At 40.7% G+C, this 17484-nt stretch overlaps 2 protein-coding genes and 1 long non-coding RNA gene across 3 annotated transcripts; all 3 read left to right on the forward strand.

The window, feature by feature from the left end:
• Positions 1 to 7484: 7484 nt before the first annotated feature.
• On the forward strand, positions 7485 to 9205 carry LOC122887776 (odorant receptor 131-2-like). Its single transcript, XM_044221281.1, has one exon. It carries the CDS (start codon positions 7730 to 7732, stop codon positions 8678 to 8680), a length of 951 nt encoding a protein of 316 aa, XP_044077216.1. The 5' UTR covers positions 7485 to 7729; the 3' UTR covers positions 8681 to 9205.
• Positions 9206 to 12944: 3739 nt separating this feature from the next.
• LOC122887785 (odorant receptor 131-2-like) lies at positions 12945 to 14812 on the forward strand. The gene has a single exon (XM_044221291.1). It carries the CDS (start codon positions 13012 to 13014, stop codon positions 13819 to 13821), a length of 810 nt encoding a protein of 269 aa, XP_044077226.1. The 5' UTR covers positions 12945 to 13011; the 3' UTR covers positions 13822 to 14812.
• A 1698-nt stretch (positions 14813 to 16510) lies between these two features.
• On the forward strand, positions 16511 to 17449 carry LOC122887788. The gene is made up of 2 exons (XR_006380608.1): positions 16511 to 16810; positions 16916 to 17449. It is a non-coding gene; the product is annotated as an uncharacterized LOC122887788 (long non-coding RNA).
• Positions 17450 to 17484: the final 35 nt, after the last annotated feature.

Here is a 17484-nt window from a genome sequence, read left to right on the forward strand (position 1 = left end):
CAAGATATAAATAAATAGTCAAAAAAAAAATTTCATAAATAGCAGTGGCAAAAAAGTATTAAGTCTGAACTGAGAGTTGGAGCAGACCTCAAGTTTTCTGGGAGTTTGTTGCAGATATGTGGTCTCTCCTGGTCTTAGTGAGGACTAGCAGCAGCGTTCTGAATCAGCTGCAGCTGTGTTATTGACTTTTAGAGAGACCTGTACAGACACCGTTACAGTAGTTGAGCCTACTGAAGATGAAAGCATGGATAAGTTTTTCTAAATCCAGCTGAGAAATAAGTCCTTTAATTCTTGATATATTCTTAAAGTGATTTTAGGCTGAGTTTGTAATTTTCTTGACATGGCCCTTAACATTTAGTCCAAAACTACACCAAGAATTGTTCTTATTTTTGCAACAAAAACAGTCAGACAATTGAAAATGACAACCCATCACTTATGGAAGAGAGATTATATATTCCTAAACTGTTAATTATGCAGACATGTGATGGTGTTACGTGTCACATGAACAGCTCTGCTCACTTGGAGACAAGCACAGACTGCTGCTGTCTAGAGAGCGAAAATGTATTTGCATGTGAACTCAACATTCATCTCTGCTGACATTGGATCTTCATTGTTATAAGAATGCAAACTGAAAGAAATTAGTTTTCACACTAGAGTGTTATTTTTCCACTCTGCATGACATGACAACAGTTAATGTTATAGCATTTAACAAGCATCATACCATCAACCGACTGGTTTCCGTGTCTTCAACCACCACTTCCAACAGCGCAGCAGCTGAGCCGCTGCACCAGAGAAAGCTGGCCTGTGACCCGCAAAGCATCAATCCAGACAGTCAAACCACTTTCTGCTCCGCCAGTCGGAGCTCGACCAATCAGAAATGCTCACAATGCCAATGCCATCGTGCTGATGTTTACAAGGTATAATGTTTATCATTTGAGTTTAAAGTATTAGCATGCTAACATTTGCTGAGGAGCACTACACATAAACTACAGCTTTGCAGGTATTTGGCCATAAACCAAAGTGTTGGACGAATCAATATTTTGACCTGATGATGGAACTAGATTAAAAGTGAAGGTATCACCAATATAATTACAATTCATCCTAAGGGTAACACGAATGTCTGAACCAAATTCCATGGCAATCCATCTGATAGTTAAATATTTTACTAAAAACAAACAAACCACAAATGCCAACCTCAAAAAAGAAAAGTCAGGGGCTCACCAAAGTCATTAGGAAACACTGTCTGGGAACCATACATTTTGTGCAAAAGTTGAAAAATTTTACTACATAAGGAAAAACTTTGACTGCTGACGACGTGCTGACGTGTTGTGGTAAGCGTATTGTGTTATTTCTGGTCACTGGTGTTTGTGTTTTACTACTAGCGTATTTCTGCTGGTCTAGCTTATCACAGTTAATTTCGTTCAATAATAATTGTTCATTATAGTGATTAACTATCTGCTATAAACTTACACTAGTTCTGCTCAAGCACTCATAGCTCTCTCCTTCTTTTAAAGACTTTCTCGCTAATCCCACAGTTTACACGCTATTCGGTTTTGCTAGCTACCATTTTTTAGCTTAGCAGCTACTGATGGCTTCTCACTCTCCTGCTCTCTCTTGCTCGGTGTGTCAAATTGCCTCACCTTTAGTGATAATGGTACATGTAATAAATGTAGTTTATTTGTAGTGTTGGAGGCGAGGCTTAGTGAATTGGAAACGCAGTTCCGCACCATGGGAAATCAATTATTAGCTGCTGTAGTTAGCCAGCCCCCAATAGCCGGTGCGGACCGACCAGAAGTAGCTCCTGTTAGCTGTCTCCCAGCAGCTCCCGAGCAGCAGGGAAACCAGGGAGGCTGGGTGACTGTCCGAGGGAAGCATAGCCCTAAGCAGAAGCCCAACCTGTTCACGTTTCTAACAAGTTCTCCCCACTCAGCGACACCCGCTGAGAAACCAACTCTGAATATTGGCAGCTCTATTTTGAGAAACGTGAAGTTAGCGACACCAGCAACCATAGTCAAATGTATTCCTGGGGCCAGAGCGGGTGACGTTGAATCCTAAAACTGCTGGCTAAGGATAAACGTAAATACAGTAAGATTGTTATTCACGTCGGCGGTAACGACTCCCAATTACGTCAATCGGAGGTCACTAGAGTTAATGTTGAGTGTGTACATATGCAAAGACAATGTCGGACTCCGTAGTTTTTTCTGGGTCCCTGCCAAACCTGACCAGTGATGACATGTTTAGCCACATGTCTTCATTCCGCCGTTGGCTGTCGAGGTGGTGTCCAGCAAACGATGTGGGCTTTGTAGATAATTGGCTGACTTTTTGGGGAAGACCTGGTCTGATTAGGAGGGACGGCATTCATCCCACTTTGGATGGAGCAGCTCTCATATCCAGAAATCTGGCTGATTTTATTAGTGGACAAAAACCATGACAACTCAGAGTTCAGACCAGGAGTCAGAGTTGCAGTCCTACACGCTTCTCTGCGCTTCCAGAGCAGTTACCCACCCAAAACTCCTTAGTGACGTGTCTGCCCCTCAACCACTTAAATTAATAAAATCTAAAGTTAACAGAAGAGTAGTTATAAATACAAACCTAAACAAAAACGCTGAAATAGCACAACAAGATAGGAGAATTAAATGTGGACTCTTAAACATCAGATCTCTGTCTTCTAAAGCTGTACTAGTGAACGATTTAATATCAGAGTATCATATTGACTTATTTTGTCTTACTGAAGCCTGGCTGGGTCATGAAGAATATGTTAGCCTAAATGAATCCACTCCGCCCAGTCGTATTAATACCCATATTCCTCGAGGCACCGGCCGAGGAGGTGGAGTTGCAGCCATCTTCGACTCAAGCTTATTAATCAACCCTAAACCTAAACTAAATTATAACTCATTCGAAAGCTTTGTTCTTAGTCTTTCTTACCCGACCTGGAAAACACGACAGCCAATTCTATTTGTTATAGTGTACATCTGCATTTAATTCAATGTTATGTCTCAATATAACAGAGGACTCCTATATTAATAACAGCCCCTCCCAAATTGACCATCAAGCTGATGGCGCTGCAGGCTCACTGCGAACAACACTTGATTCTATCGCTCCTCTAAAAAAGAAGATAACAAAACAAAGAAGGTTAGCTCCGTGGTATAACCCCCAAACCCGCAAATTAAAGCAAACATCACGAAAACCTGAAAGGAAATGGTGTTCCAACAACCTGGAAGAATCCTGTTTAGTCTGGCAAGATAGTCTTAAAACATACAGGAAAGCCCTCCGTAATGCCAGAGCAGCTTACTACTCATCATTAATAGAGGAAAATAAAAACAAACCCAGGTTTCTTTTCAGCACTGTAGCCAGGCTGACAGAGAATCACAGCTCTATTGAACCATGTATTCCTATAGCTCTCAGTAGCAATGACTTCATGAGCTTCTTTAATGATAAAATTTTAACTATTAGAAAAAAAAATTCATCAAGTCCTGCCTTTAACCGGTGCCCACTTGTCTTCAAACTCAGGAACCTTGGAAACAGCTGTAGAGCCTGATGTGTGTTTTGGCTGCTTTGCTCCTGTCAACCTTCTTCAGCTGACTTTGACGATTAATTCATCTAAGCCATCAACCTGTCTCTTAGACCCTATTCCAACTAGGCTGCTTAAAGACGTTTTACCCTTAGCACTTCTTTACTGGATATGATCAGTCTGTCTTTATTAACATGCTATGTACCACAATCCTTTAAAGTAGCTGTAATTAAACCGCTTCTTAAAAAGCCCGCTCTTGATCCTGGGGTTTTAGCCAACTATAGACCTATATCTAACCTTCCCTTTCTTTGTAAGATCCTTGAGAAAGCAGTCGGCAATCAGTTTTGTGACTTTCTAAATAACAATAGTTTATTTGAGGATTTTCAGTCAGGGTTTAGAGTGCATCATAGCACAGAGACAGCACTGGTAAAAATTACAAATGACCTTTTAATTGCATCAGACAATGGACTTGTCTCTCTACTTGTCTTGTTAGATCTTAGTGCTGCGTTCGACACCATTGACCATCACATCCTATTACAGAGACTGGAATATGTAATTGCATTAAAGGAGCAGCACTAAGCTGGTTTAAATCCTATCTTTCAGATCGATCTCAGTTTGTACATGTTAACGGTGAGTTCTCTGTGCACGCCAAAGTTAGTCACGGAGTTCCACAAGGTTCTGTGCTTGAACAGATTCTATTCACCTTATATATGCTTCCTCTAGGCAGTATTATTAAGAAGCACTCCATAAACTTTCATTGCTATGCAGATGATACCCAATTATATCTATCGATCAAGCCAGATGAAACTAACCAGTTAACTAAACTTAAGGCATGCCTTAAGGACATAAAGACCTGGATGACCTGCAATTTTCTGATGTTAAACTCTGACAAAACTGAAGTTATTGTACTTGGTCCCAAACACCTCTGAGACAAATTATCTGAAGATATAGTTACTCTAGATGGCATTGCCCTGGCCTCCAGCAGCACTGTAAGGAACCTCGGAGTTATCTTTGATCAGGATTTATCCTTTAACTCCCACATGAAGCAAACTTCAAGGACTGCCTTTTTTCACCTACGTAATATTGCAAAAATCAGGCACATCCTGTCTCAAAATGATGCCGAAAAATTAGTGCATGCATTTGTTACTTCTAGGCTGGACTACTGCAATTCCTTATTATCCAGCTGCCCGAATAAGTCCCTTAAGACGCTCCAGTTGATCCAGAATGCTGTGTGTACTGACAAAAACTAGGAAAAGAGATCATATCTCTTCAATATTAGCTTCTCTGCACTGGTTTCCTGTAAAATTTAGAATAGAATTTAAACTCCTTCTCCTCACCTACAAAGCTCTTAATGGTCTGGCGCCATCGTATCTTAAAGATCTCATAATACCATATTACTCGACTAGAACACTGTGCTCCCAGCATGTAGGGTTACTTGTGGTTCCTAGAGTCTGCAAAAGTAGACTGGGAGCCAGAGCCTTCAGTTATCAAGCTCCTCTTCTGTGGAATCAGATCCCAGTTTGTGTTCGGGAGGCAGACGCCATCTCTACATTTAACCATCCCTTAGTTATGCTGCTATAGGCCTAGGCTGCTGGGAGACTTCACATGATGCACCTCTTTCCTCTCTCCTCTCCCTCTCCATCTCTATGCATTTTTATCCCATTACTGCATGTTACTAACTCAACATCTTTTCTCTCCCGTAGTTCTGTGCTTTCTCGTCTCTCTCCTCTCTCCTTCTGTCGCTTTCAGCAGGTATTTCTGCCTCCAGAGCTGTTCTCTCTCTCTCAAAACCTAACACGGCAGCGGCGGATGGCCGCCGTCATTGAGTCTGGTTCTGTCCAAGGTTTCTGCCTGTTAAAAGGAAGTTTTTTCTTGCCACTGTCGCCAAATGCTTGCTCATGGTGGGATTTGTTGGGTCTCTCTAATTAATATTATAAAAAGTACGGTCTAGACCTGCTCTATAGGAAAAGCGCAATAACTTCTGTTATGAATTTGCGCTATATTAATAAAATTGAATTGAAAAAACTTTGACCTGCTGGTGGCATTAGTGTCACGGCCACATGGTTGTCATTGTCCTATTGATTGGTTGCTGAAAGTCAAGAAAGGGGGGTCTTATCTAATAATGATGCTGAGAGAGAAGGAGGAAGGAAATTAAAATGCAAGATAATTGGCATGCTGCGGAATAGTAAAAAACTCCTTAACAGGCCCGCTGTAATAATCACCTCTCCTCTTGTGTCTTGTAGTTTTAATTCTTTAAGTCTTTGTGTGGTTTTCTCTCCACTTTTGATTATCTCCCCTCACCTGATTGTATTTAGTCCATGTGTCATCCCTCTGTCAGTTGTCAGGTCGTCTGTAGTACTACCTGTGTCATGACATATTAGATTACATTACGTTTATTTAGCTGACACTTTTATCCAAAGGGACTCAAGTCCATTCAACCATGTGGATACAACCCAAAAATTGCAAGAATCATGGAAGTACATTTTTTTATGGGCCAAGATGCAGTCAGAACAGATGAGTTTTCAGTCTGCAACAGAAGATGTGTAGATTTTCTGCTGTCCTGATGTCAATGGGGAGCTTGTTCCACCATTGAGGAGCCAGGACAGCAAACAGTCATGATTTTGTTGAGCGGTAGCTGGGCCTCCCTCGCAGTAGCAGAGCATATTGAATGGGCTGGGGTGTATGGTTTGACAGTGTCCTGGTTGTAGAATGGGCTTGAGCCATGCTGTGCATTGCCATGCATTGATGTTATCAATGTTATCAATAGCACCTATAAAGGTGGTTTTCCATTTATCTCCCTCTCATATGCAGATGAGGTGGTAGGCGTTATGGTTTGGAAAACACCGTTGCTTGATGCAGGGGCTCAATCGTGGGGTCAATGAGAGGGAGAGGATACTTGTTTTTTGTGGTGATGTCATTTAAACCATGGAAGTTCACCTCTCACTACTGGTGCAAGAGGTGAGGAAATGACTAGAAACCTAATGGACTCACAATGATTACCTGAGAGAACAAGGTTCAGGGGAGCAGTGATGTGGGTGATGCGGGCCAAACGTTTTCCATCCAGGGCATTTATGTCCTTAGGAGCAGGCAGATCTTCCACAGAAATCCGAGTTTGGGTGACAAAGGTGGAATCAATAAAACTGTCATCTGTGCCACTACTGGTGGAAGATAAATGTTTAAGTATTTCCTGGGCTGGTAAAGTTGGCACGACTAATTGTGCATCCCGAGTCCCACCTGCTCAGGTATTTTCAGCAGCTGGACTACCTACTGTGAATAAACATTGCTCAGCTTATCCTGATCATGTAGCTAATGGTATGCTTACCAGTAAGACTGAAGTCTGTAGTCTGTTGATCAGTGTAACCTATTTTATATTAAATTGGTAATTACAATTATTTTCTGTTGAAGGCTACAGGCCTATTTATGGCAGAAGACAAATGGGTAAGACTTTGTTTGTGCTAGATCTGCCAAGCATGTTGAGCCTAATCTAATTTACGTCCTCCAAAGAGTCCTTGAAGGTGTGCAGCTTTGCTACATTTAATAATTACACATTGTCTGGCAATGTGTTGAATATTCACTGTGGTATTATATTTCTCTTGTTTTGAAGCACTTTGTTTTGATAAGTGCTCTATAAATAAAGTTTTATTATTATTATTATTATTAATAGCGACAAAAGGGAATCTGAGCACCATAATTTTAAGTGTAGAAATTATTTTGTTATTAGAAAGTCATACTTATTTAATGTATTGCTCAAATAATTAAGAGTTTGAGTACTTGGATTTTGCTGTGCCTATGGGCCATGCCAGTAGTTTATAACAAACATTAAAAACAAACACTTTGTGTTGCTTTTTTAATAACTGACGGACTACTGATTGTTAATAAGTCCAGGCATTCCTTGAAATTTGCACTCCTACCCATTACTACCCACCCATCTGTTGACGGTGCTGACAAGTGATGATGTCACATTAAGTAGGTGTGAAGACAGTTTATAAACAATATGTGAGGAAGGGTTAACCCCGTAGACCAGCTCTGCCCACATGGAAACAAACCTCTACCCTGTTAACTGTCTGCACAAAGAAAAGGTATGCTAATGACTTTGGTTTAGAATGTGAACTCAGATTAGTTATAATTGTTGTCAATGTTAGGAATAAAAACTGGAGACAATTTGTTGTGCTGTTATGCTCAGGTTAAAATTTCAGATGTATTTAATGTTTCTTTAATATGTTCTACACAAATCAATCGCAGACGAACATCACTGATGGACTGCAGTATCAGGGATTACTGGGATTAGTGTTGTTTTCCATTGTAACTACAGTGCCATGCTGTGTGTTTCTCTGCATTAATGGGACCCTGTTATTCACCTTAAGGAGTAAACCAGTGTTTCATGAGACCTCCCGTTATATTCTTCTGTATAACCTCCTTTTTGCAGACACTGTACAGTTGGCACTGAGCCAGCTACTGTACCTACTATCTGCTTGTAGAATAATGCTGACGTATCCTGTGTGCGGTGCTCTAATCCTCCTCAGCAGTCTCACACACAAAATCTCCCCTCTCACACTGGTGGTGATGTGTTTTGAGAGATATGTCGCTGTGTGCTACCCACTGAGGCACGCTACCATCGTCACTGTCAGAAACACAGGGGTGGCCATCATTGTGGTTTGGGCCTTCAGTTTACTAAATGTCCTCACTCGAGTTATTTTGCTGTTAAATTTTTCATTTGAAGAATTGCAGAGCCCGCAGATGACAGACTTTTGTGGCAAAAATAATATGTTGCTTGATGCAATGTCTGATCTTTATGACAAAGTGTCTACTTATTTTATGTTTGTATCATCTGGCATGGTAATCGCTTCTTCCTATGTTGGTGTGATGATAGCAGCCAGATCGGCCTCCACAGACAAAGCTTCAGCCCGTAAGGCTCGTAACACACTGTTGCTGCATCTGGTGCAGCTGGGCCTCAGTCTCTCCTCAACTATACATAATCCCTTGCTTTTGTCTATCTCCAAAAAACTAGACAGGGTCATAATTGTGCACATCCAGATTGTTATTTATGTTTGTGTTATCATCCTTCCCAAATGTCTGAGTGCTCTCATCTATGGTCTCAGAGATCAGACCATCAGACCTGTCCTTATGTACAACCTTTGTTGTCAGAGGAGATGCTCATCTTTGTTCTAAGTCATCCAAACCAAGGCTAAAATTGGCAAACTTGTCACTTAACATATGTAACTTCCTAACAAATCTCCATTTATTCAACTTAGTAGAGAATGCGCAGTGTGAAGATTTCATTTTAAAAAGTCAAGTGAAATTTGCTGATGCTATTCATGATCTGTTGTATATAAACTATGTACTATACCCCCTCTTTCTGACTGTGTATGTCACAAGAAGATATGACATCTGACTTCTAGAAAATCATCTTTTCTATTATTGACAATTGGATATTTATGTTTACCAGTCATAGACCATTGAGTTAAAATGCAAAGTGTGTATGTGTTAATTTATAAATGGAAACTATCTGCATGGGCAGATACCACTACAGGGAAGTGAGAAAATGTTGTGTTTTTTGGGTGAACCAACTCTTCAACATAATGTTGCATGACTACGTGTCATCATTTAATATTAGCATTTTATCATGTTCACATTCAGCACGTAACCTGTGTATAGTGTATGTCATCAAGTGCATTAAATGGTTGTTTGCTAATATTGTCATTGTAACATTGTCACATTTAGCTTATTAGCATTCTAACAAGGGAAGTAAACATTAGCATGTAATGTTTGGCAGGTTCTATCTGGCTATCTTTCCAGTGCCTCACAGGCAAGGTTTGAATGCCCTTGCCCATATCTGGCTAGAGGCCTTCTTAAATTCTTAGAAAGCAGCTATGGTATAAAAAAGAGGCGCATTTTTAAAAAAGAAAATAATTCAGACCATTGTTTTAATATTCTCCTTTTAGTTGAAATTTGCACTCGTATGACAGGATCAGGAATGAGTACATCAAAGGGACAGCTCATGTTAGATGTTTCGGAGATAAAGTCAGAGAGGCCAGATTGAGGTGGTTTGGACATGTTCAGAGGAGAGACTGTGAATATGTTGGTAGAAGGATGCTGAGGCTGGAGCTGCCAGGCAGGAGGTCTAGAGGAAGACCAGAGAGGAGATTTATGGATGTAGTGAGAGAGGACATGAAGATAATTGGTGTGAGTGAAGAGGATACAGAGGACAGGGTTAGATGGAGGCACATGATTCGCTGTGGCGACCCCTGAAAGGGAACAGCCGAAAGGAAAAGAAGAAGAAGATGACAACCTATTTTCAGTCTTCTATAGATACTTCTATAGGTTTGAGCCAGGCCACGCTATTGCAAAGACACTCTTAAAACACAAAATGCCCAAGTGTCCCCCATAAAATCTTGAGAAGAATGAATATTGTTAGTGCTAGTGAAGGAAATTCCTGACTAATGCAGTTTTTTCTGACGTGATGGTGTGCTGGCTCCTAAATTGGATATAACTGAGACAAAGAAGAGCGGGGATCCATAGTTCTTTAGTTATACTTAAAGTTCCCCTCCAGACACGTTTTAAAGTATGTAAAAATACTCTGCTATGATTAATATTTTGTTCCCACATAAAAAGTAAAAAAAATAAATTTGATAAGGGGCTGGAAGTACAGATACTCTTTCTCCCTCATTCACAACTTCTGGATCTATGAATGCTCCGCCCACCACCGCTGTGTTAGGTTGACCGGTGCCGGTGAGAGCATGGATGTGGGTGAGAGATTGGTGCGCATCAAGATGGCTAGACTTAGAGGAAACATTGAAAAGTTTCAGCCGTACTTGGCTGAGCCTCAGTCAGACCCAGAGGATGAGACGTATCAGAAAGGTAAGTGTAGTTAGCATCTTTTATTTGTTTATGTTGTTTGTTAGCTTGCTAGCTTGTAACTGGCAGTGGCTGATGCAGCGTTAGTGGTTGTGAAACATACAATACTATATTTTACGATGTTACAGTGTGTTCACATTGTTATTACGTAACATTAGTGGATAGTGGAAGGAAGCTCCAGGGTCCGGTTTACATCCAAAAACTGCATATTCTACCAAGTTTGCTGTCAAAACTTTCAGTATGCTACCTTAGTGCAAACTCTCGCTCTCTGTACTGACAAGTCTGCTCTGCGCTGGAGGATTCAAGTTTTTTTGCAGGTGGCATTACGATTGGCTTTCGAATTTGTGACGTACCAAATCTAGCTTGCCCGGAGTACGTCTGAATCTCAGATTTTAGGGTAGAGTACAGACATCTCCCCCTTCAGCAGAGGAATGTGAAAACACCTCTCTAGTGACAAACTTTGCACAGATACAAGTCAGTAAAATCAAGGTCTGACATTTTAGGGGACTTAAACATTAGAAAAACACATCTTGAGAGGAGGGGTACTTTAACCGTACATGAAGTTGAACAAATGCCGTAGCTACAACTGATTGTAAAAGCGCAGCATGCTCCCTAGCTAAGTTTTTCAAAACCCCATCAGTAACTCAGCAAAATGAGAAGCTAAATGCTGTTGTTAACATTTTTTTTTTTTTTTAAATTTCAACCAAATAATTGTATAATTGTTATAGTCAAGCAGGAAACACAAAGGTTTGGACCCAAATGCAGACACTGGAGGCAAGCTGGTATAGTTCAAAGATTTAATGACATACACAAAGGCTTACATGGATTTCAGGCAGGCAGTGGCCCAAATCACAGAAGCAGTCCAATAAAGGCAAACAAATCCAAGGGAATAGGCAAATAGCAGAATTCAAAATCCAAAGGCGAGGTCCACGAGAAATAGAGAATCAATCCAAAACACACAGATAACTAAGGCCGGAAAGCTTGACTTGTAGACAAAGATGAACTGACAGACAACAAAGGAAGCACACAACAAAATACACTCAGGTGAGGGGAGATAACAAGACACAGGTGAAACTAATCAGGGCAGGGCGGATAATCAAAATTGGAGAGAAAAGCAAACAAAGACAGGTAGTAAAACTGCAAGACTCATGAGAGAAGGAGAATATTTCTAAATAAAATGGGAAATAACTATACACAAACCCAAAACCCTAACAATAATTATATTTCCCAATAAGCAGTTGATAATTAACTGGTAATTTTTTTTTTATAATTCTACCAAGTAAATTGATAGGTCTAGTTAGGCTCACATGCAAAATATAGAGGAATTATATACCTTTTTAATAAGGCCTACATTATTTTACATGGACATTATAGCATAGAGGGGGTCAATTTTGATATTCACCAAGAGTGGGGCTCTAATTTGTCCTTACCTGCTTGTGATAGCCCATGAGTGTAGGCCCATGGCAAAACAGAATCTGGGGGTTAACAACTCATAGCCTTACCAGGCACAGTAGTTGCCTTCTTGTCAATGATGGAATAGTTGAAGGTCTAGGCTTGTTGTTTCACTTGAGTTGCGGAGGGTTGAGCTCAGCCTGATGTAGACAACCCATCACCCGTTTACATGCATTATCTTATAGAAATAACTTGGAAAGTACCCTCAATAGGACAATGACATTTTGTTTATATTTTCTATCTAATTTTTAATCAGTGTTCTTTCCCTTTACTCAGACTGATTTCTATATATTTTCCAGAGATCAGATCAGTCGTTTAAAATGAAGTGACATCATAGACTTAACATACACGCCTCATTTATATGTAAAATTCATGTCAGGGAAGCAGGTGATGAAATGTAACCGGTTACCTTATATGTAACTTCTGCATAACAGGCATGTAACTGAATTGTTAGCTTAACTTGCAACTAGTTTCTGTCTATATCTGACTTCTGCTGAGAAGGCCACTAAATTGAAATTGAAAATTTTCCTTTAAAGGAAATATCTAAAGTCTTATGGTTCCATGTCCATGTTTACTATGATTTAAAAAATAATTGCAAAAATAAACAGCACCACACTTCTCAAAACTATTGTCATCTATCATGGTGCTGTTCTCATGGTGATTATGGAGGACATGATAACATGGACCAGGGAATTAGAAAATAATGGTAGAGGAGTTACATCACCAAATACTAATATGTTACTCATGTTTAAACATGATGGTGTCACATGAAGTGGGTGTGAGGACTGAGCTCATATATTCTGTGAAGGTAAGCAAACCCTGCAGACCAGCACTGCCTACATTGAAACCGACAAGGCCTCTAACCTGCTAACTGTCTGCACAGGATAAATGTTTTGGGGTTTTGCTTGTGAACTCAACAGGCATCCCTACCCTTTCAATGGATGGATTCAAGGATAGAGCTTCACTGTTATAAGAAAACAAACTGAACAAGATTAATTAGGCTTTTGTGCTCAAAGTTTCATCAGCAGCTTAATATTTCTGATTTATTAAATGCTTCTCTAAGATGTCAGATGCAAATCAGTCTCAGACTAACATCACTGTTGGACTGCAGTATCAGGGATTACTGGGATTAGTGTTGTTTTCCATTCTAGCTACAGTGCCATGCTGTGTGTTTCTCTTTCATTAATGGGACCATGCTATTTACCTTAAGGAGTAAAACTGTGTTTTGTGAGACCTCCCGTTATATTCTTCTGTATAACCTTCTTTTTGCTGACACTGTACTGCTGCTACAGAGTCAGTTAATGTACCTACTAGCTGCTTGTAGAATAACATTGACGTATCCTGTGTGTGGTGCTCTCACCATGCTTGCCGAACTCACAACTGTGATCTCCCCTCTCACACTGGTGGTGATGTGTCTTGAAAGATATGTCGCTGTGTGCTACCCACTGAGGCACGCTACTATCATCACCGTCAGAAACACAGGGGTGGCCATCATTGTGGTTTGGGCCTTCAGTTTACTAAATGTCCTCACTCGAGTTATTTTGCTATTAAATTTTCCATTTGAAGAATTGCAGAGCCTGCAGATGACAGACTTTTGTGGCAAAGAAAGCATAATGCTTGATCCAATGTCTGATCTTTATGGAAAAGCCTACACTTATTTTATGTTTGTATCAGCTGGCGTGGTAATCGCTTCTTCCTATATTGGTGTGATGATAGCAGCCAGATCGGCCTCCACAGACAAAGCTTCAGCCCGTAAGGCTCGTAACACACTGCTGCTGCATCTGGTGCAGCTGGGATTCAGTCTCTCCTCAACCATTTACTACCCATTGCTCATAGCTATCTCAAAGGTCCTGGACAGGATAATATTTGTGCGCATCCAAAATGTCATTTACGTGTGTATTATCATCTGCCCAAGATGTCTGAGTTCTCTCATCTATGGTCTCAGAGATCAGACCATCAGACCCGCCCTTGTGTACCATCTCTGCTGTCAGAGGAGACGCTGACTTTCCCTCTCAATCGTCCCAGCCAAGGCAATAATCAGCATACTTATCCCTTTATAGATTAATATTATTTTTAACAAAATGTCTTGATTTAAAAAACAGAGAATGGCACTTTTTAAAAGTAAAGTGGGATACCCCCCTCTCCATTTCACTCTAGCGAAGACACAAGTATCAATTATTTTTGTTTCTTGGGTTTTTATGTCTATAGATTAGATTGATTTTATTGTCTACCTCAGCGGAAATGTATCTTTGGCTTCTCCAAAGTACAGCAAAGGCACATACAATGCACATAACACAGCACACCATTAACTTTGTAGTTAATATTGTTTGTTTGTTTCTCTGTTTTTTGTCTGCAAGTCCTGCTGTACCATGGAACCTACATCACACACCACATTCAACCAGACATACACCTATATCAGCATTAATGCCCAGTTCCTTATAATAACCTTTTCAACATGTCATCAAAATAAATAAAAGTATTGAATCACTTGGCTAAACTGCAAGCAGATACATGCTTATTACAAGAAACACACCTCTCAGAATCAGACTATAATAAATTAAAATCATCAACATTTAATCACTTATTGTCGGCTCACTACAACATGAAACAAATAGGTGTGTGCATTTTACGGCCAGCAAAAACATCGTTTTGTCATGCACTGGTCAATTTTGATATTTTGGGCTATTTTACTTCCATAACATGCCTTCTTCCAGACAAGTGGAAAGAAAACGTCCAAAATACACATTTAGGTGTTTATTTTACACCTTTTCTCTTTGCATCTGTAGATTTCTCCTAAATTCACCATAAGTGAAGGTGTGTCAAAGAGTGTGTGTGTGATTGTGTTACTGTTCAGTTGAAGGCCATACTGTGTTATTCAGTTATCAGTTTTGATGTGTTTTAGATGTTCTATATTGCTTTTGCCAAGAAATTTGATTACATATTGTGTCTGTAAAAAGTGGTTTCCAATAAAAATGTATGGAAGTTTACAATACACATCTTTAAACACCGATTTCTCTAAATGAGTTTTTGAGCCTATATTCTGAAGGTTGTTACAGAGGGGTTTGTTCATACATCATTCATAGCCTGATTTATATAACATTTTCTTCCTAAAAACCTTCAAGTTTTAATGTCTGTCGACAGTATTTTTTGATTTATGGAGTGATAAAAAGAGATATCCAAAATTCCCTCTGTAACAGCCTTTGACTCTAACATGTCAACAAAATGAAACAAGAATTTTGAACCTGGCTTCATCCAATGTTCAGATTTCTGGAAATGCAAATTAGTGCTTATGCAATTAGATAATGTCTCATTTGCATATTTAAATATACAATTTCAGAAAACATGTAATACAAAAAATGATTATCTTAATGTAAGTAATCAACTGGGGAAGTTTCATGGTGATATTAGTTTAAATGTCTACTTTATTCAACTGTAGTGTCTTCCATAACGCCACCATCATAGATCCTGAAAGACATTTTATCATCGTAAACATATCAATCTACACAGGCCCAAACACAGATGACTCATCCTTTTTTTCATAATGTTTTGTTTGCCATCTCAAAAATTCCCTTGTGAGTGTGATGGTGCTGTCATCACAGCAGGTGACTACAACAAGTACAGCACGAAGGCGGAAGATGCAACTGGATAGTACTCCACTTCTTTTATCCGACTGCCCATGTTTACAGTCAGGCAATAGATCTTTGACCTACTGTTCACAGTTTTCAATCAACCACGATGGGTTAAATAACTGTGAGACATGTAGCTAGTCTGTGGTTCTACCACTACATCTACCCACACATACAGTTTTGTGAAAAAGTGTTTGCCCCCTTCCTGATTTCTTGTTTCTGTCACACTTAAATGTTTTCAGATCATCAAACAAATAATTTTTTTAAATGAAGGTTGTTATTATTAATGGAAAACAAAATCCAAACCTACATGGCCCTGTGTGAAATAGTGATTGCTCCCTAAACCTAATGAGTGGTTGGGCCACCCTTAGCAGCAACAACTGCAATCAAGCGTTTGCGATAACTTGCAATGAGTCTTTTACAGCGCTGTGGAAGAATTTTGGCCCACTCATCTTTGCAGAATAGTTGTAATTCAGCCATATTGGAGGGTTTTCGAGCATGAACTGCCTTTTTTTAAGGTCATGCCACAGCATCTCAATAGGATCCAGGTCAGGACTTTGACTAGGCCACTCCAAAGTCTTCATTTTGTTCTTCAGCCATTCAGAGGTGGACTTGCTGGTGTGTTTAGGGTCATTGTCCTGCTGCAGAACCCAAGTTCGCTTCAGCTTGAGGTCACGAACAGATGGCCAGACATTCTCCTTCAGGAGCTTTTGGTAAACAGCAGAATTCATGGTTCCAGTTGTCTTGTCAGTCCACAGAGTATTTTCCCAAAAGTCTTGGGGATCATCAAGATGTTTTCTGGCAAAAATGAGACGAGCCATAATGTTCTTTTTGCTCAGCAGTGGTTTTCATCTTGGAACTCTGCCATGCAGGCCATTTTTGCCCAGTCTCTTTCTTATGGTGGAGTCATGAACACTGACCTTAACTGGGGCAAGTGAGGTCTGCAGTTCTTTGGATGTTGTTGTGGGGTCTTTTGTGACCTCTTGGACGAGTTGTCGCTGCGCTCTTGGGGTAATTTTGGTTGGCCAGCCACTCCTGGGAAGGTTCACCACTGTTCCATGTTTTCGCCATTTGTGGATTATGGCTCTCACTGTGGTTCGCTGGAGTCCCAAAGATTTAGAAATGGCTTTATAACCTTTTCCTGTCGTGGTTAGTCACCATGCTGGGTGATCCCTGCAGTATTCTGTGCAGTTTTCCCTCTCCCTGTGTGTGTCCTCCATTTGTCTGTAGCGTATCTGTGTGCTCCGGCTCCCCGGGCTTCCACCTGCTGCTGATCACCGGCGCACCTGTCATCAATCATCATCAGTCTCCACAGCATAAAGACCGCTCTTCCTCATCTCCAGTGCCAGATTGTCTCCTTATACCTGTACGAGCTTACGTAACGGCCCTTCAATCCACACAGCTAAGTACAGTTGTAGCTTTGTCTAGTAATGGTGTGTTTTTTGTAAACTCTGGTTTGCTTCTGCCGCAGACATCCCTCTCGCCGGTGATCACAGCCACGTCACCTCACAGATCTCTGCCAACCTGTTTACCCGTCCTGCTCTTGCTCTGCCAGCAAACCAGCAGTCTCCCTGTTCTGCCAGCAAACCAGCGGTCTCCCTGCTCTGCCAGCTAACCAGCGGTCTCCCTGCTCTGCCAGCTAACCAGCGGTCTCCCGGCTCAGCCAGCTAGCCAGCGGTCTCCCTGCTCAGTCAGCTGACCAGCAGTCTCCCGGCTCTGCCAGTTAGTCAGCAGTCTCCCTGCTCAGTCAGCTAACCAGCGGTCTCCCAGCTCCTCTGGTGAAAACCCCGTGCCACTCGTAGTCAACTCAGACCATTCTATGGAGCCGTTGCCGGCCTCACATCACCAACCTCTGTTCCGTCCAGTTTCGTTCAGGATTTAGTTCACCGCCTTTCCAAGAGCTGTAGTGGACAGCTCTTATTCCACCCTCGAGAAAAGACTTTTCTTTTTCTTTTCTATCTTTTGCACTAACATCTGTGTGAATAAAAATTATCTTAACTCCTCACTCCTTGTGTTCTGCATTTGTGGGTTCTGACTGGT

Source organism: Siniperca chuatsi, linkage group LG14, assembly GCF_020085105.1.
Source record: "Siniperca chuatsi isolate FFG_IHB_CAS linkage group LG14, ASM2008510v1, whole genome shotgun sequence".
Taxonomy (NCBI): domain Eukaryota; kingdom Metazoa; phylum Chordata; class Actinopteri; order Centrarchiformes; family Sinipercidae; genus Siniperca; species Siniperca chuatsi.